This window comes from Tenrec ecaudatus, chromosome 6, assembly GCF_050624435.1.
Source record: "Tenrec ecaudatus isolate mTenEca1 chromosome 6, mTenEca1.hap1, whole genome shotgun sequence".
Lineage (NCBI taxonomy): Eukaryota > Metazoa > Chordata > Mammalia > Afrosoricida > Tenrecidae > Tenrec > Tenrec ecaudatus.
In genome coordinates this window covers 67,038,098-67,058,166 of record NC_134535.1, presented here as the reverse complement: position 1 = coordinate 67,058,166, position 20,069 = coordinate 67,038,098, and the positions used below count along the sequence as shown (strand labels likewise).

The 20,069-nt window shown below is 46.4% G+C and overlaps 1 protein-coding gene across 2 annotated transcripts in view; it reads left to right on the top strand.

Moving 5' to 3' along the window:
* SRGAP1 (SLIT-ROBO Rho GTPase activating protein 1) overlaps positions 1 to 10,023 on the top strand; it is a 315,127-nt gene extending 305,104 nt beyond the window's left edge. For both annotated transcript variants that reach the window (XM_075551344.1, XM_075551343.1), the window contains exons 19-22: positions 4,847 to 5,027; positions 5,898 to 6,032; positions 6,162 to 6,501; positions 8,555 to 10,023. In XM_075551344.1, the coding sequence (XP_075407459.1) occupies positions 4,847 to 5,027; positions 5,898 to 6,032; positions 6,162 to 6,501; positions 8,555 to 8,932 (1,034 nt within the window). In that variant the 3' untranslated portion in view covers positions 8,933 to 10,023. The remainder of the gene's footprint in view (positions 1 to 4,846; positions 5,028 to 5,897; positions 6,033 to 6,161; positions 6,502 to 8,554) is intronic.
* The last annotated feature ends 10,046 nt before the right edge of the window (positions 10,024 to 20,069 follow it).

Below are 20,069 nucleotides of genomic sequence, written 5' to 3'. Positions count from 1 at the left end.
GCCACATTCTTATTCACTTAATACAGCTCCTCTGTTGATTAGTTACACGGTGTACTGATTGAGTAAATGTGGTGAGAGGATCCAACCCTGTCGCACACCTTTCCTGATTTTCAACCGTGCAGTCTTCCCTTTGTCTGTCACACAGCTACCTCTTGATCCCTGTACAACTTCCCCATGAGCACGGGGAAGTATGCTGGGGGTCCCTTTCTTCTCAGCTTATCCATAGTTTGCTATGATCCAAATGCCTTGGCACAGTCAATAAAACATGATTAAGCATCTTTCTGGTATTCTCTGCTTTCAGTCAAGATCCATTTGATATCTGCAGTGATATCCCTTATTCCGCATCTTCTTCTGAATCTGGCCTGAACCTTTGACAGTTTCTTGTAAGTATACTGCTGTTACCGTTGTTGGATGATCTTCAGCAAAATTTTACTGGCATGTGATATCAATGATATTGTTCTATAGTTTGAGCATTCTCTTGGGTCACCTTTATTTGGAATGGGTACAAATATGGATGCCTTGCAATCAGTTGGCCAAGTAGCCATCTTCCAAATTTACTGGCATGGACAATAGAGTGCTTTATGTGCTTCATCAGTTTGTTAAAACATTTCATTTAGAATTCCATCACTTCCTGGAACTGTGTTCTGGGGTAATGCATTCAATGCAGTTTGAACTTCTTCTTTCTGCATCATTGTTCTTGCTCATATGCCACCTCCTGAAATGGTGGAATATTTACTAGTGCTTTTTGGCACAGTGATTCTTTGTGTTCTCTCCATCTTTGGTTGCTTCCTACATCATTCAATATTTTGCCTAGAATCCTTCAGTATTGTAACTAGAGGCTTGAATTTTTTTTCTTAAGTTCTGTCAGTTTAATATTGGTTGAGCTTGTTCTTTCTTTTTGGTTTTCTGATTCTAGGTCTTTGTAAGTTTTATTATAATGAGCCAACCTTTGAAATTTTCTGTTCAGCTCTTTGACTTCATCATTTCTTCCATTTATTTTAACTACTGTACGATTAAGAGCAAGTTTCAGAGTCTCTTCTGACATCCATGCTGATCTTTTTTTTCCTGTATTTTAAATGTTTTCTTCATGAATGATGGTCTGGATAACCTACAACAGATCATCAGGTCTGTGTCATTAGTGTTTAGTGTGTCAGATCTGTTCCTGAGATAGTCTCAAATTCAGGTGGGATAAACTCAAAAAGTCGTACTTTGGGACTATTTGATTTGTTTTAAATTTTCTTTAGCTTGATCCTGAATATCAGTCCTTTCTATTGGGTCAGATAATATGCTTGATAATTCTAAAGCTTGAAGTCACTATAGATTTGTTTTTATTGGGTCTTAATCAGTGAATCCTGTTTTCTGATGCATTTTTTGCTTATTTTTCATATATATCTCAGAATTTTCCCAGTGGGAATTCCTCTTGACCTTAATTGAAGGTTACTTTCTCCAAGTTTTCCATTTAGTTGTGCCTGGTACCATATTCAAGCTGGCTTGAGATTTTTCTAGGCCCCCGAGGTAGTGTGATTTGAAAGTTGAAAATTTGCATGAAGAATGACATGTGTTGGGGATTCTTAGCATTTTTTCACAAGTGTGTTGTTAGGTGCCAGTGAGTTGGTTCTGACACTTAGCTACCCTCTCCACAACAGAACAAAATACTGTACTGCCCAGTCCTTTGTCGGGCGTGTGTATGTATGTTTGCATGCATGTATGTGTATGTATGTGTGAATTCTGAGAACTAGACCATAGATCTCATTCTAGTTCTTTCTGACACTGCGAGTAGGGTCTTTGGGGCAAGCGCTGGACTCGTCTCCAGTATAAATTAGCCAGGATGGAAAACTTCGCTCGAGTCAAAATGTCCTAGTGCTCTGCTCCAGCTCCATTGAGTGTTTCCTTGTGATCTTTACGTATTCATCGCTGTCTTAATAGCTCAAATTTCTACCATCCAACTACTGAAAAAGAAAGTTTCCTGGTGCCTTTAAAAGTAAGCTGAATTAACATTTTCAACCTTAAAGTAGAAGGCATTCCTCACAGTAAAAACTTTCATGTCTGTGTCGTTGCTTTTGAAAGTCTCAAAGCCCTCTCTCTTCCACCTTCCTTTCTGTTGTCTTGAGTTTCTTGGTTTCGCTCTCTGATCCATTCCTTTTTCACATCCAACTTCCCTGAGCTGTTCCTGGCTTTTCCTGGTGGGGCTGATGAAGGCTCCGGCCATCTCTCTCCCCAGACAGCAGCCTGACCACCGTGCCTCCGCTCAATGTTTTGCACCCTTGAGGACAAGAGTGCAGCGTTGCTTAGTGCTCTGCTTGTGCATTAGATGACAGTTTCTGATTTTGCTGCAAAGGAAAGCATTGCTTACAAAGAACAGATAATCTCGCCCACAGCCATCCTCCAAAGTGCTTTGGCTCAATTAACTAGAGTATTGATTATCCCTCTGATCACCCAGGTGTGTTGTATTTTTGCTGTCATGGTATCACTAGAGAGAGCAGCTTTTGTTTCCAAAAGGCAAGCTGTCACCGCACAAAGCCACCATGTGTGTGGACAGTCGGTAAGCAAACTGGGAGGGAATGGACAGCATGGTCCCAAAGAGAAAGCTGATGTGCTGAAGTTTTATAGAAAGGGACAAGGAATGGAGCAAGCAGTTTGTCTCTGCTGACATTATCTTCCCCTTGGCACAAGATTATAATAGCCTCCGGGTAACTGAACTTACTCTGTTACACTCTTGCTGTGAATATTGATCCCACTAGCAGTGTTCCACAGAGTCTCTCTAGGACCTTAAAGGACTAGGAGGCTTTATGTGAAAGGGCTGTGTTGGTTACCAAACCCAGAGGCTTAACTGCTCTCAGTGACTGGACTGGACTGAGCTGTTTAAGTAGCTATTGACTGACTTGACGGTGCAATCCTTCTCACAGAGTGAAGAGGCAAAATAATGAACATACTGAGGATTCCTAGCTGATACACTGGGATTACCAATCAAATATACTTCTGTGCTTTAGTTAGTCTTTCATAGCCTCTCCATATTTGACTTAAATTAACAGAGTCCAGTAATTCTGTTACTAGTTGTTTCTTAAAAATACAAAGATGATCGTCATAGAGGTTATGATTATGAAACTATCATTTTATAAATATAGATATAATTATAAATAGCCCCTGGCAGACACAGATGGTGTACAATGGAATAACATTGAAGAACGCTGCTGTTTCTGTGTTTTCTTTGGACGAGTCTGGAGGTTGCACACTGTGTTCCATGCTGGCCTCTGTTAAAACGTTTAGTCAAGCCAAATATAAACATGTGGACACAGACACGAAGGAGCTTACAGAGTGCATGTCACTGGGTTTGTTTCCACAGCACGTCTTTCTCCCAAAGCTTGCTTTCTTCATCCCCTACTCTGAGGACATGGGTATTTCTGTCCCCTAGGGAGAAATGGGTGCCTTTTGGTCAATGCCATCTCAAGTCGACCAGGATTCTGTCTTCATCTGCAAGTTTAGAAGTATAAAGCCACCCCCTTCCATGTGGCAGAGGGGAAGAAAGGCTATCAGGCCCCGGAATGAAGGGCACTTTGCAGTAAGCTGATTCACAGAATGCATCTCTTATCACTGTCTTATTTAATTTACCCTTTATGTGCCTTCAGAATTTGGCAAAACTACAATTCTTACTTTTCCAGAGTTTTGTGTCCTTTTTATCCTGATTTTTATTTTGAGATGGTTATAGATTCACATGCAATTTTAAGAAATAATACAGTGAGATTCCATATGTCTTTTCACCAAAGAAAATACCTTATAAAAGTCCAGTTCCATGTCACAGCCAGATATTGCCATTGATACAGTCCATCAAACATACTCAGGGTTCGCCAGCCTGAATGTACTGTGTGTGTGTTGTGTGTATTTAGTTCTAAGTCGTTTCATCACATGTGGTCACCACCACAATGAAAATACAGAGCAGTTCCATCACTGGGTGCTCTTGTCTACCCCTTCCCAGCCCCACCCACTCACCCACCTCCTCCCACCCAGGCCTAACCACGGGCATCCTCCATCTCTGTAATTATGTCATTTCCAAAGGTGATATAAATGGAATCAGGTGGAGTTTTGAATTTTCACTCAATAAAATTCCCTTGAATATCCTCTCTCTGAAAGTATAACTTTTAATCTAGACTCTAGTTAGGGTAGAGGGCAGTTAAGACATGGTTGGTCCGTGGTTACGATTTAAAGATACTGCTGTTGCTAAAGAAAACCTCATTGCTATTGGCGCTGGTCTGAGGTTTTGCTGGTGCTCAAAAAGAGCACATGAAAAAGTGAAATGTATTTAAGTAGCTTTTAGTGTGCTGGTTTTGGAAACTCTGATTTTCCTTAAAGTGAGATAAAAAGCAAACATTCTGTATGTGTCCTGGAATAGTGATTTCTCAGTGTTATAAATGGCATTAACATATTGCAAGGATTCTCCATCAATGCCAAGATAACATTGGAGCAGTTGTAGAAGATACTGCAATCCAAGGAAGGAGTCTATCTCATTGCAAAGTTTCAAGTTTTGTTGTTGATGATGGTATGTATGTGTGTGAGAGAGAGAGAGACAGAGAGAGACTGACTTTACATCTCCAGGAAGGTGCTACAGAAATTTAAAATCTGCCCTTTTGGAGGGGAAGGGGGACCCTGCGACACTGATGACAGAGAAAGAATGCTTTTCTCTCTGTTTGGAAGTCTGCTTTTTCCTGCCAGCATGATTTGCTTATTACCGTGTTCAGTCTGGCTACTGGAGTCGCTTTGTTTCTGCGGAAAGCCTCGTGCTGCCCTCAGACAGGGCACCACGCCTGTCTTCCCACCCTGCCCTCACCATTTTCTCGGCTCTTCTTTGTAGAGTGCGAGCCCATAGAAGCAATAGCCAAGTTTGACTACGTTGGGCGGTCTGCCAGAGAACTGTCTTTCAAGAAGGGCGCCTCCCTGCTACTGCATCACCGCGCCTCCGAGGACTGGTGGGAAGGCCGCCACAATGGGGTGGACGGACTCGTGCCTCACCAGTACATCGTGGTGCAGGACATGTGAGTAGTCCCATCCCATTCACCCGTGCAGGAGGGCGACAGAAGCGACCTTCAGAGTTGAGCACAGTCCTGCGCCAGGAGGTTTAGAACGAAAAAAAGCAGGAGTCACCTTTTGAACTTTTTAGGTTTGCAGAAAAATCACCTGGGCAGAGAATGGACTCAAACGCTGAAATGACGCTGCTAATTTCAAAAGCGGCCGGGCTTTTCTTGCGGTATCTCTCTGCTGTCTCTACTCCTGTCGAGCAGGAGGACCGGGACTGACAAGAACTGTCCCAGCGATTTTGTCTTGTTTTGTTGCTGATAAAATATCCCTAGTACCAACTTTATTTAAAGACATAAGAAGATGATAAACAACCAAATAAACAAATTACTGTATGTACTTGAGTATAAGCCAACCTGAATATAAGCCAAGGCACTTAATTTTACCACAAAAACTGCATTGAAAATATGCCAAAAAACCCAGCTTATACACGAGTATATACAGCAAATATGCTGCATTTAAGATGATTGTTTTTTACACTGTGTGTATATTTGAATTTTCCAGTTTTTCTGCAGCAAAGTTGTAATTTTTTATTAAAGAAAAAAGATATGTGACATGAGAGACTTAAATACATTAATAAAGCCAAAACACCAGTTGCCCTTAAGTCTGTTCTGATCCATGGGAACCCCATGTGTGTCAGAGCAGAACTCTACCGCCATGGACTGTCAGAGCCTGGTGTGAAAAGCCAGGCCTTTCTTCTGTGGTGCCTCTGGGTGGACTGGAATCTCCCACTTCCATCTGCACCACCCGGGGACTTCATAAAGGCCCTCACTTCTTATTTTGTCTCTGTTCTGGAAAAAGACCCTCACACCTGCTTCTCATTGTTTCAGGGACGATACATTTTCAGATACTCTGAGCCAAAAAGCAGACAGTGAGGCCAGCAGCGGGCCAATCACCGAGGACAAGTCTTCATCCAAGGACATGAACTCCCCAACAGACCGTCATTCAGATGGCTACCTATCCAGGTAAGTGGCATCTGGGATATTCAGGCTCCTCAGGGGCTAGTCCTCCGGGTGCTCTGGGCAGCCCCGACCCTCAGCCTTGCAGTCCTCCCCAGTGTGATGAGCTCCCCTGTTCTCTCTCTCTGGATCTAGGCAGAGGAAAAGAGGAGAGCCTCCCCCACCAGGAAGGCGTCCTGGAAGGACCAGTGACGGCCATTGCCCCCTCCACCCTCCCCATGCGCTTTCCAACTCCTCGGTTGACCTGGGCTCCCCAAGCTTGGGCAGTCACCCCCGGGGCTTGCTGCAGAATCGTGGTCTCACCAGTGACAGTCCTGAGAGGAGGCGCCGGCCTGGCCACGGCAGCCTGACCAACATCAGTCGGCATGACTCCCTCAAGAAGATGGACAGCCCTCCTATGAGAAGGTCCACATCATCAGGGCAATACCCAGGCTTCAGTGACCACAAGCCGCTGGACCCTGAGACCATTGCTCAGGTCAGTGCTTCCAGTGGAATGTTGTTGGCAGTGGGAATGCTGGGGTCTGGCCAAGGAGCTCTCTTCCACTGTCCTAGCTAAGTTTCTTGTGTAGAACCAACTAAAGGATCCAAAGCAAAGTAGCCCAGTCGTTAGGGTCTAGCTGTGGTTCTCCTGTGAAGAACCATTGGAAGAGTCAAGATTATGGAGTCATGTTGACGTGAACAGGGGCGTGCCAGAAATGGAGGACCCAAGACCCTCAAACTCGCCATTGTGAACAACCCCAGAGAAAAGTCTAGAGGCATAGTCATGCGGAAGGAAGGACTGGTTCTACCAGGCTGGTAAATAAGGCAGATGAGGGGACAAAATGGAGAGTCCAGGAACAGAAAAATGTCCATCTGATGCAAACACTGCTTTCGATTTAGAACATGCTGAGTAATGTGATACATGCTAGCTAGCCCTCTGAAGAAAAGAAGTCTGAGCGCTTCTTCACCTGAGCCCACACGTGCCACCACTTCCCACCAGTGGCTGGGCACAGGGCTTAGCAATGTTGTCTAAGCGGTAGGATTGGCAAATCAGTAGTGAAACCGTATTGAGGAGATTGACCATTCATTGTCTTACCAGTCTGCCCTCCAGCTCCTCTGGCAGCGTAGGCCAGTGTCAGAAAGCACGTTGACCGCCAGTCACAGGGGACTTGAATCAACTATAAAGCAGCTCCCATCTCTCCATGGAGCTTACAAATTAACCAACTAGAGCAGCTGAGCGAGTGGTCCAGGAGTGAACCCACGCGGGAAACTGTGAAAGATGGTGAAGTGTATTAAGAAGCACCCACGGAACCCTGCTTGTCTATGACAAATGCCCATGATGTTCCCTGTCCTGACTAAAACTGGGGAATAAGTTAGAGTGGGTGAGGAGTTTCATGTGTTTTTGTCTGTTTTGTTACATTAAACTAATTTTTTTAATGCACAACAGTTTCAGAGCAAAACATCTTATCTCTTGTGACTTCTTATTTCTATTTAAAGCGCTACATGTGACATCTTGGGGCTTACTTAAACCCAGTCATGTGTGCCTCTGAACCTAACACTTTGAAAACTCCGTCGCTGCTTGTGGCGAGCCGGTGAGCCTGACTTGAGAAGCAGGAGATGGGGTCTTGGGGTGGGAAAGCAGACGGCCCCTTAGCCCCTTTGTTCCTCCTAATCAGGAGCTCCTTCTCTTCCGTAAGTCTTGTAAAATAAAAATGTGAAACCTCACCAAATCAGGCAGGCTCTGCACATGTTCCTTCTGGGCACACGATTTGTTTTTATGGTTGTTGTTTTTTTTGTTTTCTTAAATAACACAAGTTTAACACCATATGTTTAGTGGCAAATAGAGGTCACATATGAAAATCATTACTTGACACATGATGTCATCCTCACACAATGGCTTGCACCTTTTCCCTTCCTTTCTTTCTTCCGTCTCTCCCGTCAGATTTCCCCATGAGGACAGATCAGCGTGCCTTCATGGTGCTCTTTCAGGAAGAGAAAAACAAACCCTTGTAGATCCCTTCATCAAATGAATCGATGGACTCTGGTGGTGTTTTCAGAGCAGTGCAGACGCCATATGTGATCATCGTATCTCTGTTCTTTCTTGGAGACCGCAGCTCAACACTCGCGGCTCTGTCCACTGAACAACCCTTTACTGAGCACCTACTGTGCACACGCCAGGTTCCATCCTGGGCTCAGTGGATACAGAGTCAAATCATTGGTCCCTCACAATCCAATGGGAAAATGGATGGAGACACCCATGACTGGTGTGCCCTGTGCAAGGGTTATGCTCCAGACAGAAGGAGCCATGGGAACGTAAAATGTGACCAAATCAGCCTGCCGGTAGAAACCACTAAAAGCTTACGTACTAGCTGAGATTGACAAGTGTTCACAGCCACTACATCTTGGTCCCCTGGACATTCAGAGTTGAAGTTGCTATGTGAGATGGCATTATGTTCAGACTGCCCTTGGGTGATGAAGTTCAAATATCCGTACTCTTCATTGGCCTGTTTGTGATCATCAGTCTGTTGTCTCTGGTTGCTTTTTAACAGGACATTGAAGATACGATGAACACTGCTTTGAACGAACTCCGAGAACTGGAGAGACAGAGTACAGCAAAGCATGCCCCTGATGTGGTGCTGGATACTTTGGAGCAGGTGAAAAACTCTCCGACTCCTGCTTCGTCCACGGAATCGCTCAGCCCTTTGCACAACGTGGCCCTCAGGGGCTCCGAGCCGCAGATGCGCCGCAGCACGAGCTCTTCCAGTGACACCATGAGTACTTTCAAGCCAATGGTGGCGCCCAGAATGGGCGTTCAGCTGAAGCCACCGGCCCTCCGGCCCAAACCCACCGTTCTTCCAAAAACAAACCCTACCATAGGACCTGCCCCACCTGCCCAGGGTCCAACAGACAAGTCTTGCACAATGTAAAAACCAGCTGAGCGAGGTCATCAGAGGCAGTGACTTAAAAGCAACAACAAAAAAAGATTAGTGACAAAAGTCAGCAATCCATAGCTTTCATTAGTTTGTGCTTATAACTGGAGATCTTTTGGCTTTTCTATGTTCTCGAATGTACTGTCTGAGACTAGAGAAATTAACACGGGCATTTGTATTTTGTAATTTTTTTAATAACTGGACATATGTCGTTTTAAAGACAGTAGAAACACTTAGACGTACTTGAAAATCCAATGCTGCACCAATTGTAAAGAAGGGAGCACCGCTCTGCTTTGTACTGGGCTTTAGATGTCGTGTAGCACCGGGGAGGCAGAAGAGAGCCCTGGGGCACACTGGTTGAAAGTGTTCTCCTGGGAACTGAAAGGTTGATGGTTCAAACCCACCAACTGCCCCACAGGAGACCGCTGTGGCTGTCTGCTTCCATAAAGATTTACGGCCTTGGAAACCCTATGGGGCAATTCTACTCTGTCATTACAAGGTCCCTTACAGGGAGTGGGGAGAGTCCGTAATGATCGGAAGATGTCAGAATCTAAGCTCCAGGCCTTACTGAGTGTGGGTCTGGCACAGGGTTGCTGAAGAGGGAAAGTAGCATTCACTAGCTGCCAGGGAGCCACTCTGCTCCATGGGAGGCGGGGTCAGCTCATGCTACTGACTGGAGGTTGTCCCCATGGGTCCTTCTGGGGCTGGGTGCTGACTTCTTTTAATTCCCCTGGGTTCAGGGAGAAGGCTCCATGGATGAGGGTGGAACCGGTGCAGGGACTGCCCAGACGGAACCTGGGACAGGAGAGAGTCGCAGCCCTCCCCCAAAGCTTCTGAAAGTCTCATCCGCCCCCGGAAGATTTCCAACCCTGTCCCCAGAATTCATAAATTATAACACGGAGTCTAATTAAAAGACTTCCTGGTTACACTACTCAACAAACTCCTTTAGAAATCTGTTGTTTGATAACCACCTAGAACATATTTCTCTCCCCCTATGTTATCTGTAGCGATGGAGAACCAGTAGTATGCAGGTCCCCTATTCCCTCAGCCCTCTCTTCTCCTAAATAAATGAGCCTGGTTCCTTTAAACTTCCTGTGGAGGCCTTATCATTCTCAAGTGCAGTTCCGCTCACCTCTGTGTGTCCCTCTGGGCCAGTGCAGCATGGCCGTGGGGCTGGAGGAAGAGCCTGCTCGGCCCGGCCAACCCGAAGGATTACCTCATGCTTCCAGGACGAGCTTCCCCTGATTTTGCGCACAGGGACCATGATCTCTTGGGGGCTTGTGATCTTTTACCTAGCTCACATGGTCAGCTGAAGCTGCACTGGGGCTTCTTTCTCTGGCGTTCTAGCACATCTGCAGTGTCTCTCCCGCTAACATGTATGCTGTTTTCCCTCTGTCTTACAGAGGTCTCTTTCCGCTCCTTCTACTAAGGTACAAATGACCCTTCTGGTGGCAGCAGCTTTATCAGCTGTAAATGTCTGCGCGCTTTACCTGCTCTGTCACCCGATTTCTAGATGAGCAGACAATTCCCAAGAAAGCAGATGGAGATGGCCCAGAACTAACCCCTCTAGCACTTTCCAGGATGTCCATCTAGCTGCCACGTGTCTCTTGATGACTTGAACTTGGTTTCGGTCAGTGGAGCCATTGCAGGTGCACCTGGGCATTATATGGCCTCCACTCTGCCTGTTCATCGACACGTGCATCATACAGGGAAAAATCAGGATCTGTACTTAAATCAAGATCATTTTAGCGCTACCTCAGTTTGCCAGGTTGAAAGAAGAGATGACATTAAGATAGAGACTCTTAAATTTCAAAGTCACACAGCTGGCTGTTGGTCAAGCCCTAATTTCACAGATGAGTTAAGGAATGCATTTATTTTTAAGTATTTCCAGGTGTGGTCAACTTAAACTTATAAATTTCAGAACCATCTTTTCTTCTGCCTCCCCCCAACCCCCATTTTGAAAAAGAGGCCCTGCTCATCTTCTTGTCTGACCCCTTATCTTTTCTCTTGAGCTTTACTGTCCTGTCAGTGCGTTGAGACCCTGCAGAGACACCACCAGGCCTATGTTTCAAATAGCACTTTCCCTTTTAAACAAGAGCGCTTGCTCTCGACCCCCACTCCACTGGGCTTCGGATTCCCTGCGCCTCGGTGTGGGGAGGGAAGCAGAGAATCACCTAGAAGGAGAGAGGCAAGGAGAGTGCAGACTTCGAATGGTGTAGAAATTAGAGGGGAGAAAGAGGACATTGAAAAGCTGCTTCCTGATTTGAATAAGCTGCTAACAGCATTAGAAGGGCAGAGGTGTTTCAATGTATTGCTCTCTGTGTCTTTACAAGCTTTAACTTATGCTTTGTGGCTCTGACTCTGGCAGGCACCTTTCTTCAGACTCCGAGTCTCTGGTGGTCCTCCGAGTCTCCTGTCTTGGTGGTCTACATTTAGGATGGAAAGCGGCTTGTACTTATGCCCGCCAGAGCAGGGCTCTGCTGCTGCTCTGGGCGACAGAAACTAGGCCACTCCAGGGCCTCAGAGCTGTGCCTTCCCAGAGGAACCAGCCCCGAGCGATCACCTAGGGCTCCATCACCTAGGGCTCCATCCTGAGCCTCTCCCTACGCACTGTCACCCAGAGGCCTTTTTTTTTTTTGCCTTTTTGTCAGTTCCACGAGGAGAATACTGCTTAGTAAGGACTCAGTTTTCCTTATTAGTGTAAGTCTTCCAGTTCCGGGGGTAAGACAGTATGACCCCTTGACAAAGGGGCCAAAAGAACACAGGGAAGGTCACGAAAAACTGCAGCAGGTGAGTGGGCTCACCTGGTACCTGGCCTCCTTTGTAGCCATCAGTAGGAGGGGGTGGGAAGGCAGAAGGAGAGAGGGGAGAAGGAGTCATTGCCTTTCCTGGCCCCAGTGTCAGGGCCCTGGTCAGAGGCCCTGAACCTTCGCAGAGAGGGGTGTCATTTGAGCGCTCACCTGACCCCACGTACACAAACAGACGCACACCTGACAAAACTGTATCCTCACGGCCTGCCCGTAGAACTCACGTAAGTAGATTTGCTAACCCAGCTTCTGGTCTCTGTCAAGGGAGTGAAAGGTGGGTGCTGGACACGTCTTTTAAGAGTGTTTCCAAGAATGTTTCGCCCTGTTGAGCGCGTTCACACAACGGACTGATTTGGGTGCCTACCGAGCCATCCGCCTATTCTCAGAAGGCCCCACGTGCTCTCCCGCATGCCGTAAGCAGTTATCTGGGAGCTCAAGCTCTGGCGGCAGAGATGCATATTCAGAGCTTGCTGGAGAGTTTGCCAGACCCCAAACCGGTGGCTAGTGAATGCAAAGAGAGGGCTTGGGGAAGATGGCCTCCTTAACACTGGAGAGCCTACAAATGGAAGCAATTTGGGCCTGAAAGTGCGGGCCAGTGGGTGGGTGGATGGCTGCTTTAGAAAACTGTAGGAGGAGAAGCATACCTGACCACAGCAGTGAGAGGTCACGGACACAGGAAGTACGTCTGGGCCGTAGTCCTGCCTTGAACCAAAGGCCCGGAGCACAGGGCAGCTCAGAAGTGAAGACTCCTCCCCACCAGCCCCCGGGCTGGAAACCCCCCTCCAGTCGTGCTGGGCTGTCGGCAACCGGCACAGCTTCGTTCCCGTCTGTAAAAGAAACACGAGTCGGAGCTTTCACTTCCCCTAGTGTACTTTCTTTAAATTAAAAATAATAATAAGTTGATGTGGTATGTTTGCGATGGGTACTGTATTTTTAAACTATGTAAGGAGTTTTGTGTGTTTAAATCATTGTACTGGGTTCCATAATGCTTACCTTAGAAACTGTTTAGTAAAAGAAAATATATACGCTGTGCATTTGCGAATGCCCCTCTGTAGAGCAGCCATTCAAGTTCAATGTGTAGTGTGATGGTGATTCTAGATACGTAAAGGCTGGTAAGTGGCTGAGTAAGGGGAGAGACTGCTAGCATCCTCGCGGGTGGGTGGCTCCTGCCCCGGAATTAAATCAGTATTGTCTTTGCTGTCGGTTTGCTCAGTTGCAGTACTGGTAGCTTCCTGCTTGTGACTGTTATCTCATCGTGTCGATGTACATCCGTAGTATGTACATGTGAAAGTGCCTTTCGATTTTAGAGTTTTAGCCTTGCTCTTGTACTGTTGCATTTCTTCAAGGCCCAACCCACCCCTCCCACCACCACCAGGCCCCAGTCCCTGCAGCCCGCTGCTCTCACAACTTCTCCAGCTCCACCCTCCCGCCCGCCCCGTGCTCAATATTGTCCCCTCTGGCTCTGTCTTCCTGGTCCACCTGACTGTGCCTTTCCCGCCCCGCCCTTCCTGTGTCTCCCACCGGCCCCTGTGCCTGTCCCCTCGGCCAGCCCTGCCCACCTCTGCCAGAGGCAAAGCGGGCGCTGCTACTGTTCGGGAAGGAAGCAAAGGTTGTTCCTCTGTTGTGACAGTGCGCTTTGACGTAGAGGCCTGTACATTTGGGCGTGTGCCACTACAGGCTTCCGTGTCTGGTCGGTTTGTCCTTCACAGTGTACCTTTATAATAAACGAGCGTGCTGCTGCCTTTGTCTGCTACGGCGCGGTGTGATTCTCTGTGGCCTTTCTTTCTTCCCTTCCTTGCGCTTTTGAGTCATGCTTTCCCCAGAGACTGGAGTCCCTTTTAATCATGTGAACATAGATGGCACTTCCGCCTACACCGACCATCTGGGGTGGGTGTTTTGTTTTTATTTTTTTATTTTCTACTCAATTTATTGTTTCTTTTTAAATTCTGGTGAAACGACATATAACAAACCATTTGCCAAGGCAACTTTTCATTGCACGTATCATGTGTGATCCTGATTACATTCTTCCTGTTATGGCCCAGCCCCCGCTCTCCTGTTCCGCAGTGCCTTGGACAGAGCCTTCAACAGCACCGCGGTGCCTCCTGAGCAATGACTCTTCCTTGTCACCTCCTCTCGTCACCCCCGGTGACCACTGTTGAACTGTGATCTCCAGAAAATGTTTACCTTCTTTTTTTTAATGTTCTTATTTCAGTTTTTAAAATGTCCTTGAGTTTGAAAACACTGCCTCATGCCCAAGGCCTTGTCCACAAAGGGCCCCCTTTCCCAGCCGTAGTTTGAGGGCTCATGCAGATGGGAGGGACGTGGGAAGGGTCCTGAGCATGGCAGAGATGGCAGCGTCCTGTAAACACACGCCCGAGGGACATCTTCCCTCTGGGAAGGACTCTGTCTTAATAGACCTTCCCAAGCGGCTCTTGACTGGGCTCACTGGGAAGAAATTGCAACTCAATCCATAAATCTTTCCGGTGTTTAGAATTCCCCAGGTATTCGCTCTATTTTTCCTTCAAACATAAAAATGCTAACTCTTGAGGCCTAGTAATAAATAATAGCTGTGTACCAGACCGAATATTTCTAAGAGCTATGGTGTCAAAAAACAGCATCATATAAATCAAGGAAAAACTTTGGCTTGTAAAATACATATAAAAAGTGCATAACTTTAACACTGTAAATCCACCACGTGTCCACTCAGATGAAGAAGCAGAGCTACCTTCTGTCTCCCACTCTACCCCTGCTCTCCTCTCCTCTCCTCCCCTCCTCTCCTCTCCTCAATAGTCCAGTATCTTGATGAGTCGTTCTGTGGTTTAGTTTTGCCTGTTGTTTACATGTACACAAATTTGTGGGTAATATAGATTTGGTGTCTTACGCCTTTTGTTGAAATTCATGTTTGTGAGTCATCTGTGTTGACTTTTCCATTTCCTTGGTTGTATAGGATTCTATTGTAGGACTTGTGTTTATGTTTGAATTTTCTGATTTAGCTATGAGTTTAAACTTGACCAAATAGGGGACTAAGGGAGAGACTCCCTCCCCCCTTTAAAGAGTTGTTTCCCCAAACAGAATGGAATGAAACTGAACTAAGCTGTCGGTGAGAAGGACTCCTAAATACAAGGGTCACCATTTTATGGATTTACTTACTTTCAAAATTTCATTGTCCAAAACGAAGCCAAAAGGTACTCAGGTGCCTCTGAGACGTGTTGAAGCTTCCCCTGCAGGTACAGCCGGCCGTTGTGCTTCAGTGCCCACTGCAGGACCAGAGGGTTGGGTTCAGATGGGGCGCCACCTGGAACGAATGCCCAGCTCACGAGAAGCAATTTTGACTCAGTGTCAAAAAATAGACACTAAGAACAACACACAGGAAGACACACACGGCCCATAGCTGTCCGTGGTGGAGAAAGGAAATCTGGCTTCCAAAATGAAGTTGGTGGTGGTCGCTAATCTGTGTGACTGGCAGGGAAAGAGATCATCTACTCGTTTCTGGCTCTTCTAGGGCAAGTTCTAGTTAGGGTTGCCTTTGTGATGTTTCAAACTATGCAAGGTATGTTAAGTCAAATTGTGAGCATGTACATTTTCTACCTATCTCTTACTCGTTCTAAGAGATGCGGATTACCTAGAGGAAGAACTCTGTAGGCCCAGAGTCCCCGTCAGCGTACCCTGAAGCTGGAGGCTGCCTTCTTCATGAGTTGAGGAAGGTGGCCCCAAGGAGGGGGATAGGACTATTCATGGGAAGCTTCTGCAGCGGGAAGCAAGACCAGGTTTAGAATGGTCCTGGGCCTTTATTATTTATATGGCACACTTTTCTCACCCTTTTTTAACAGAGTAGTACTAGATCTATATTGTGACTCAGTTCAGCTCGTAGCATTTCTCAGAAGTGCTCTGCTTGTCTCGTCCCTTGTGTGCCCACAGCGGTGCTAGCTTCCTGCCGTAAAGAGGCTTTAGGGAAGACGTCGAGGCTGCACTTAGGTCTGCTCTGCTGAGCAAGAGGGACCGTTAAAGATGCTGGGGACGGGGGAGCATTCAGAATCATCTTCTAAAATGGAAAACATCACTTCCTGCTTCAAACCTCTGCTGATGACTTCCCACGCCATTTGGAATCAAATCCAAGTTCTCACCGTGACCTGGCTTTGCTTAAATCCTGCATTCCCATGTGTTCACTGTCTCTTCATTCACGACATCCCCCGACACTGGCAGTGTGGCCTCTTCCTTCCTCCCATGCGCTAAGCTCACGTGCCAGCTCAGGTTTTTCTTTATTTTTCAGGGGCGTGGGGTGGTTGCATACACCCTCCTGTTCTGCTAGTGGACTTTTCCCAGGTGTGAACCTAGACTCCAAAGACCCCAGGGCAGCTTCTCCGCAGTGACTGGCGCGTGGGGAGTATTGTAACCTTGGTCAGCGAATTTCTTTGAGCAAACCTGCTGCAAACAACCTTTTTAAAGTGTTAAAAAAAATAAGAGGCAAAAATGCCACATTAAGACCTAAAGTGCATCTGACTAAGCCATGGTATTTCCCAGCGAGAACTTGGCAATGAGTAAGTAAGGCCAAAGAAGAATTGGCACCTTTGAATGAAGGTGTCGACAAAGAATGCTGAAAGTACCATAGACCACCAGAAACAGGAACACAAAGGAACCACGTGAAATCGAGTCTTTGCCCATTTCTGCCTCTGCCTACAATGATCTTTCTTTAACTTTTCACCTGAATGGCTCCTTTTTGATATTAAAATTGCTGCTCAAGTATCAATTGAAAATTGAAGATCCTGCTAAATTAACCCCCTAGGCACAGACTGAGAAGTGTCTAAATTAATTTTCTGCTCCTTTGCAGGACAATTTGACAATAGTGGTCAAAATCAAAAGCATACGTTCCATTGGACCCAGTAATTCTGCCGGAAGACAGACTCACCAAAATGGAGCTTGATCCCTAATGGTTTCTGAACTTCTGAAGAAGCTGTGAGCCAACAGGGAGCCGTGGTGGCCTCTTCGTAACAGCTACACATGGGGCTATAATCCCTATGGTCGGCAGTTTGAAACCACCAGCAGCTAGAAAGACGGGGCTTTCTACTCCCATACACAGTTACATTCTCAGAAAGCCACCGGGGTCAAGCCAACAGCTTGAAGAAAGCCGAATTCAAGAAACTGCAAGTGAAAGACCTTGAATGATCAATGGGGTGGAGTCTCTGAGGCCCAAAACAGAGTATTTTAAATTGGCTTAAGCACAAAGCCAAATCATGACAAACTCCCAAGCAAGTGGGAACTTTCCTGTTGCCCCCTTCACCTCCTGTGTCCTTCCCTCCTCAGTCTGAGTGTCCCCTCTGCAGCTGGCCCCTGGGAAGGAGACATTTTAATTTTAAATTAACACTTCAAAATTACTGACATGGGGCTCCGTGTTTCAAAGGACATTGTCTTGCTCGTTTTGGACTTATCACCAGGAGGGATCGGTGACTAGAGAAGGCAGTTGGGTCTGGTACCGTGAAGACCCGGGAGGGTAGGAGAGCCTCAGCGAGCTGGCTGGACAGCAGCGACACCCTGCTGGCAGAGGGTAGTGTTGCAGAAGCAGGAGCAGGCAGCACTTCATCCTGTTGTAGATGCCCTGGGTTGAAGTCAACTTGACAATAACTAGCAATAAATATTTTAAAATACTGAACCACAACCGTTTATAACAAAGTGATCATGAGGCTTTTTTTTTAATTTCCAAAGAATAACCAAAGTCAAGTGGAATTAAAAGCAGACTCGGCTGGAAGGAGGAGACCAGGGGAACCTCTCTGTGGGCACAGAGCTTTCAGAGCTGAGAGGGCAAAAAAGTACAAAGGCCTGAGCAGGAAGCGTTCTTTTGAGATGACTGAGAAACAGCAAGAAACTCAGCTTGACTGGAACACAGTGAGCGAGGACGCAAAGCAGAAAACTGAGCCAAGGGCCAGACCGTGATGTCTCTTCCAGACCATAGGGAGGAGCTTAGACTTTATTCTAAGGATGACGGAAGATTTTGAGAAGGAGTGGGGGGATTGATGTGATATGGATTGAATGTGTGAGCCACAAAACATCTCATTCTACCCAATTACTGTATTTCTGAGGTTTTGAGAGTACATTTGTCAGTTTCTTACACTGTTGGCTCACGTATGGCTATGAATCTGGAAGCTATGCCAGAAGTATTTCAAGTACCAGCAGAATCAACCAGGGTGGACACGTTTCAGCGGACCTTCCACACTTAGATAGATTGGAAAGAAGGGAGGGGCAGCTTCTGAAAAATTACCCACTGAAATTCTTATGAATAATAGTGGAATATTGTCAGACACAGTAACAGAAAATAGGCCCTTCAGGTTGAAAGAATCTTAAGAATATGGCTAAGCAAGAGCGGCCTCCTTGGAGTCGCCCTTAATGACTCAGATGGAGCATGGTTCCCAGACCATCACTTGCTGATGCAGCATGACAGAGTGACAGCACATAGCTGTACACATCCATTTAGAAGCGGAACTTGGAACATGAAATATTTACCTAGGAAAAGTGGCATGGTCACAAACGAAATGGGGGGGGGGGCATACGGATCCCTAGCCTGGTATTGTTCGGCCCACAGCCACCCTACACACAGCAGGTGCAGCACTTCACGGGCCCACGCCATCCTCACGGTGTTCCTAAGAGTCTGTCGATGCAACCATGGGATTTCAGATACAGAAAAACATGAAAAAACAAAACAGGAGTAACAAAGTAAAGCAGATTAAAAACCTCCATTGAAAAAATATTAAAAACAAAAAATTTAAATGGATCAAAAGTGAGAGCAAGCAAGGCATTAAACTTTAACCTCACGGCATCCACAACACTCTCCGATGCATTCCGCCGTGCTTCCAGGCTGTTCGCACCCCTGGTCTATGGTCAGAAGGGACTCACCGAAGGCCTCATCCACATGTATTTCCTTCATTATTTTTAACTGAAACAACTTTAAAATGGGTCAAAGGGGAGATCAAATGATAGAATATAGCACTTCAACTCAACTACATCAGTCATAACTGACTTTACATTGCTCTCGTCTCATGACAAGGCTATCCACATCCCTTAACTATGATCAGAGAAGAATTTTCTAGTGTTTAATCCATGTGTAGGTCCTGCAAATGGATTTTTGTCTTCCACCATGGTCCATAGCCTTCTGCAAAGCAGGTGTTTACAACTTAAGCTCTGATACCGTTCCCTCCTTCAGATTTGGATTTTATTATTTACAATCCTTGGATTACACCGGTTGGTGTGCTTCTTCCCTGCAAACTTAGTTGACACCTCATTTAAATGGCTGCTTATTTAAAGGCAAAAGTCTTTAAGGTCCCAGATGCTTTTCCCCTGATAGCTGGCCACTACTACACGTTGCTGTAGCACCCACACCTTTCGTGAGCTTTCTGAGCAGAAAGGGCCATATCATAAGAACTAATTGCCACAAAATGACGTTTTCCTGCGTGTGTGTGTGTGTGTGTGTGTGTGTGGTAAAAAGGAGGGCAGGGGTGAGGTGGGGGGTGGGGTGGAAGCTACTGATAAGATCCACCTGTGAGTAATTGTGAACAGGATTCCCTGGAATGCCATCCTGCTGTGTATGAAATGAGACCTTTGAGCAGGAGGAGGGATACATTATCAGCAAGAGCCAGGCCTGAGTGCTTCCTCTGGAATGGAGATGCCTGGGCAGTGAACCTCCTGGATCCAGAAGACAGCTGTGACATCAGAGGAGCAGCAGAAGAACCAGGAGCCAGAGCACGGAACACAGTGGTGGACTTCCCAACCCATAGAGCAAGGAAAGCTGAAGTGTTTTTGTGCAGGGGACTGGCTGGTGGAGGGGGATACCTCTGTAGACTTAACTGGGGGAGCTGAGCTTGCTGACCCATAGAAGTGAATGTCAATGCCTTTGGGCGGAGGCTTACTGGCATGGGGTGCCTCTGGGCACTTACCATATATAGTCGTGTATAAGCCAAGTTTTCCAGCACATTTTTAATGCAGTTTTTGTGGTAAATTAGGTGTCTCAGCTGATGTTCCTGTAGACTTCTACTCGAGTATATATGGTAATTCAGGAAGCTGGATTTGCTAATGGAGCTTGCTTTACAGCTGAGCCCTTTGAGCATCTCTTAACAACACGGAAAGACTGTGTAGCACGCCCTGATGAACAACTATCCCCAGCATTTCTTACTTGGATTACCACCTGCAAACTTCCTTCATAACCCCTTTCATTGTGACTATTGCCTGTGAGTCTGTGTAGACATTGCAATGGCTATTAAAACTTAGACATAAAGTAGAGCAAGCCACTGAAGACAACAGAATTACATCGACAGGAAACTTCCAGATAGTCAAGCCAGAGT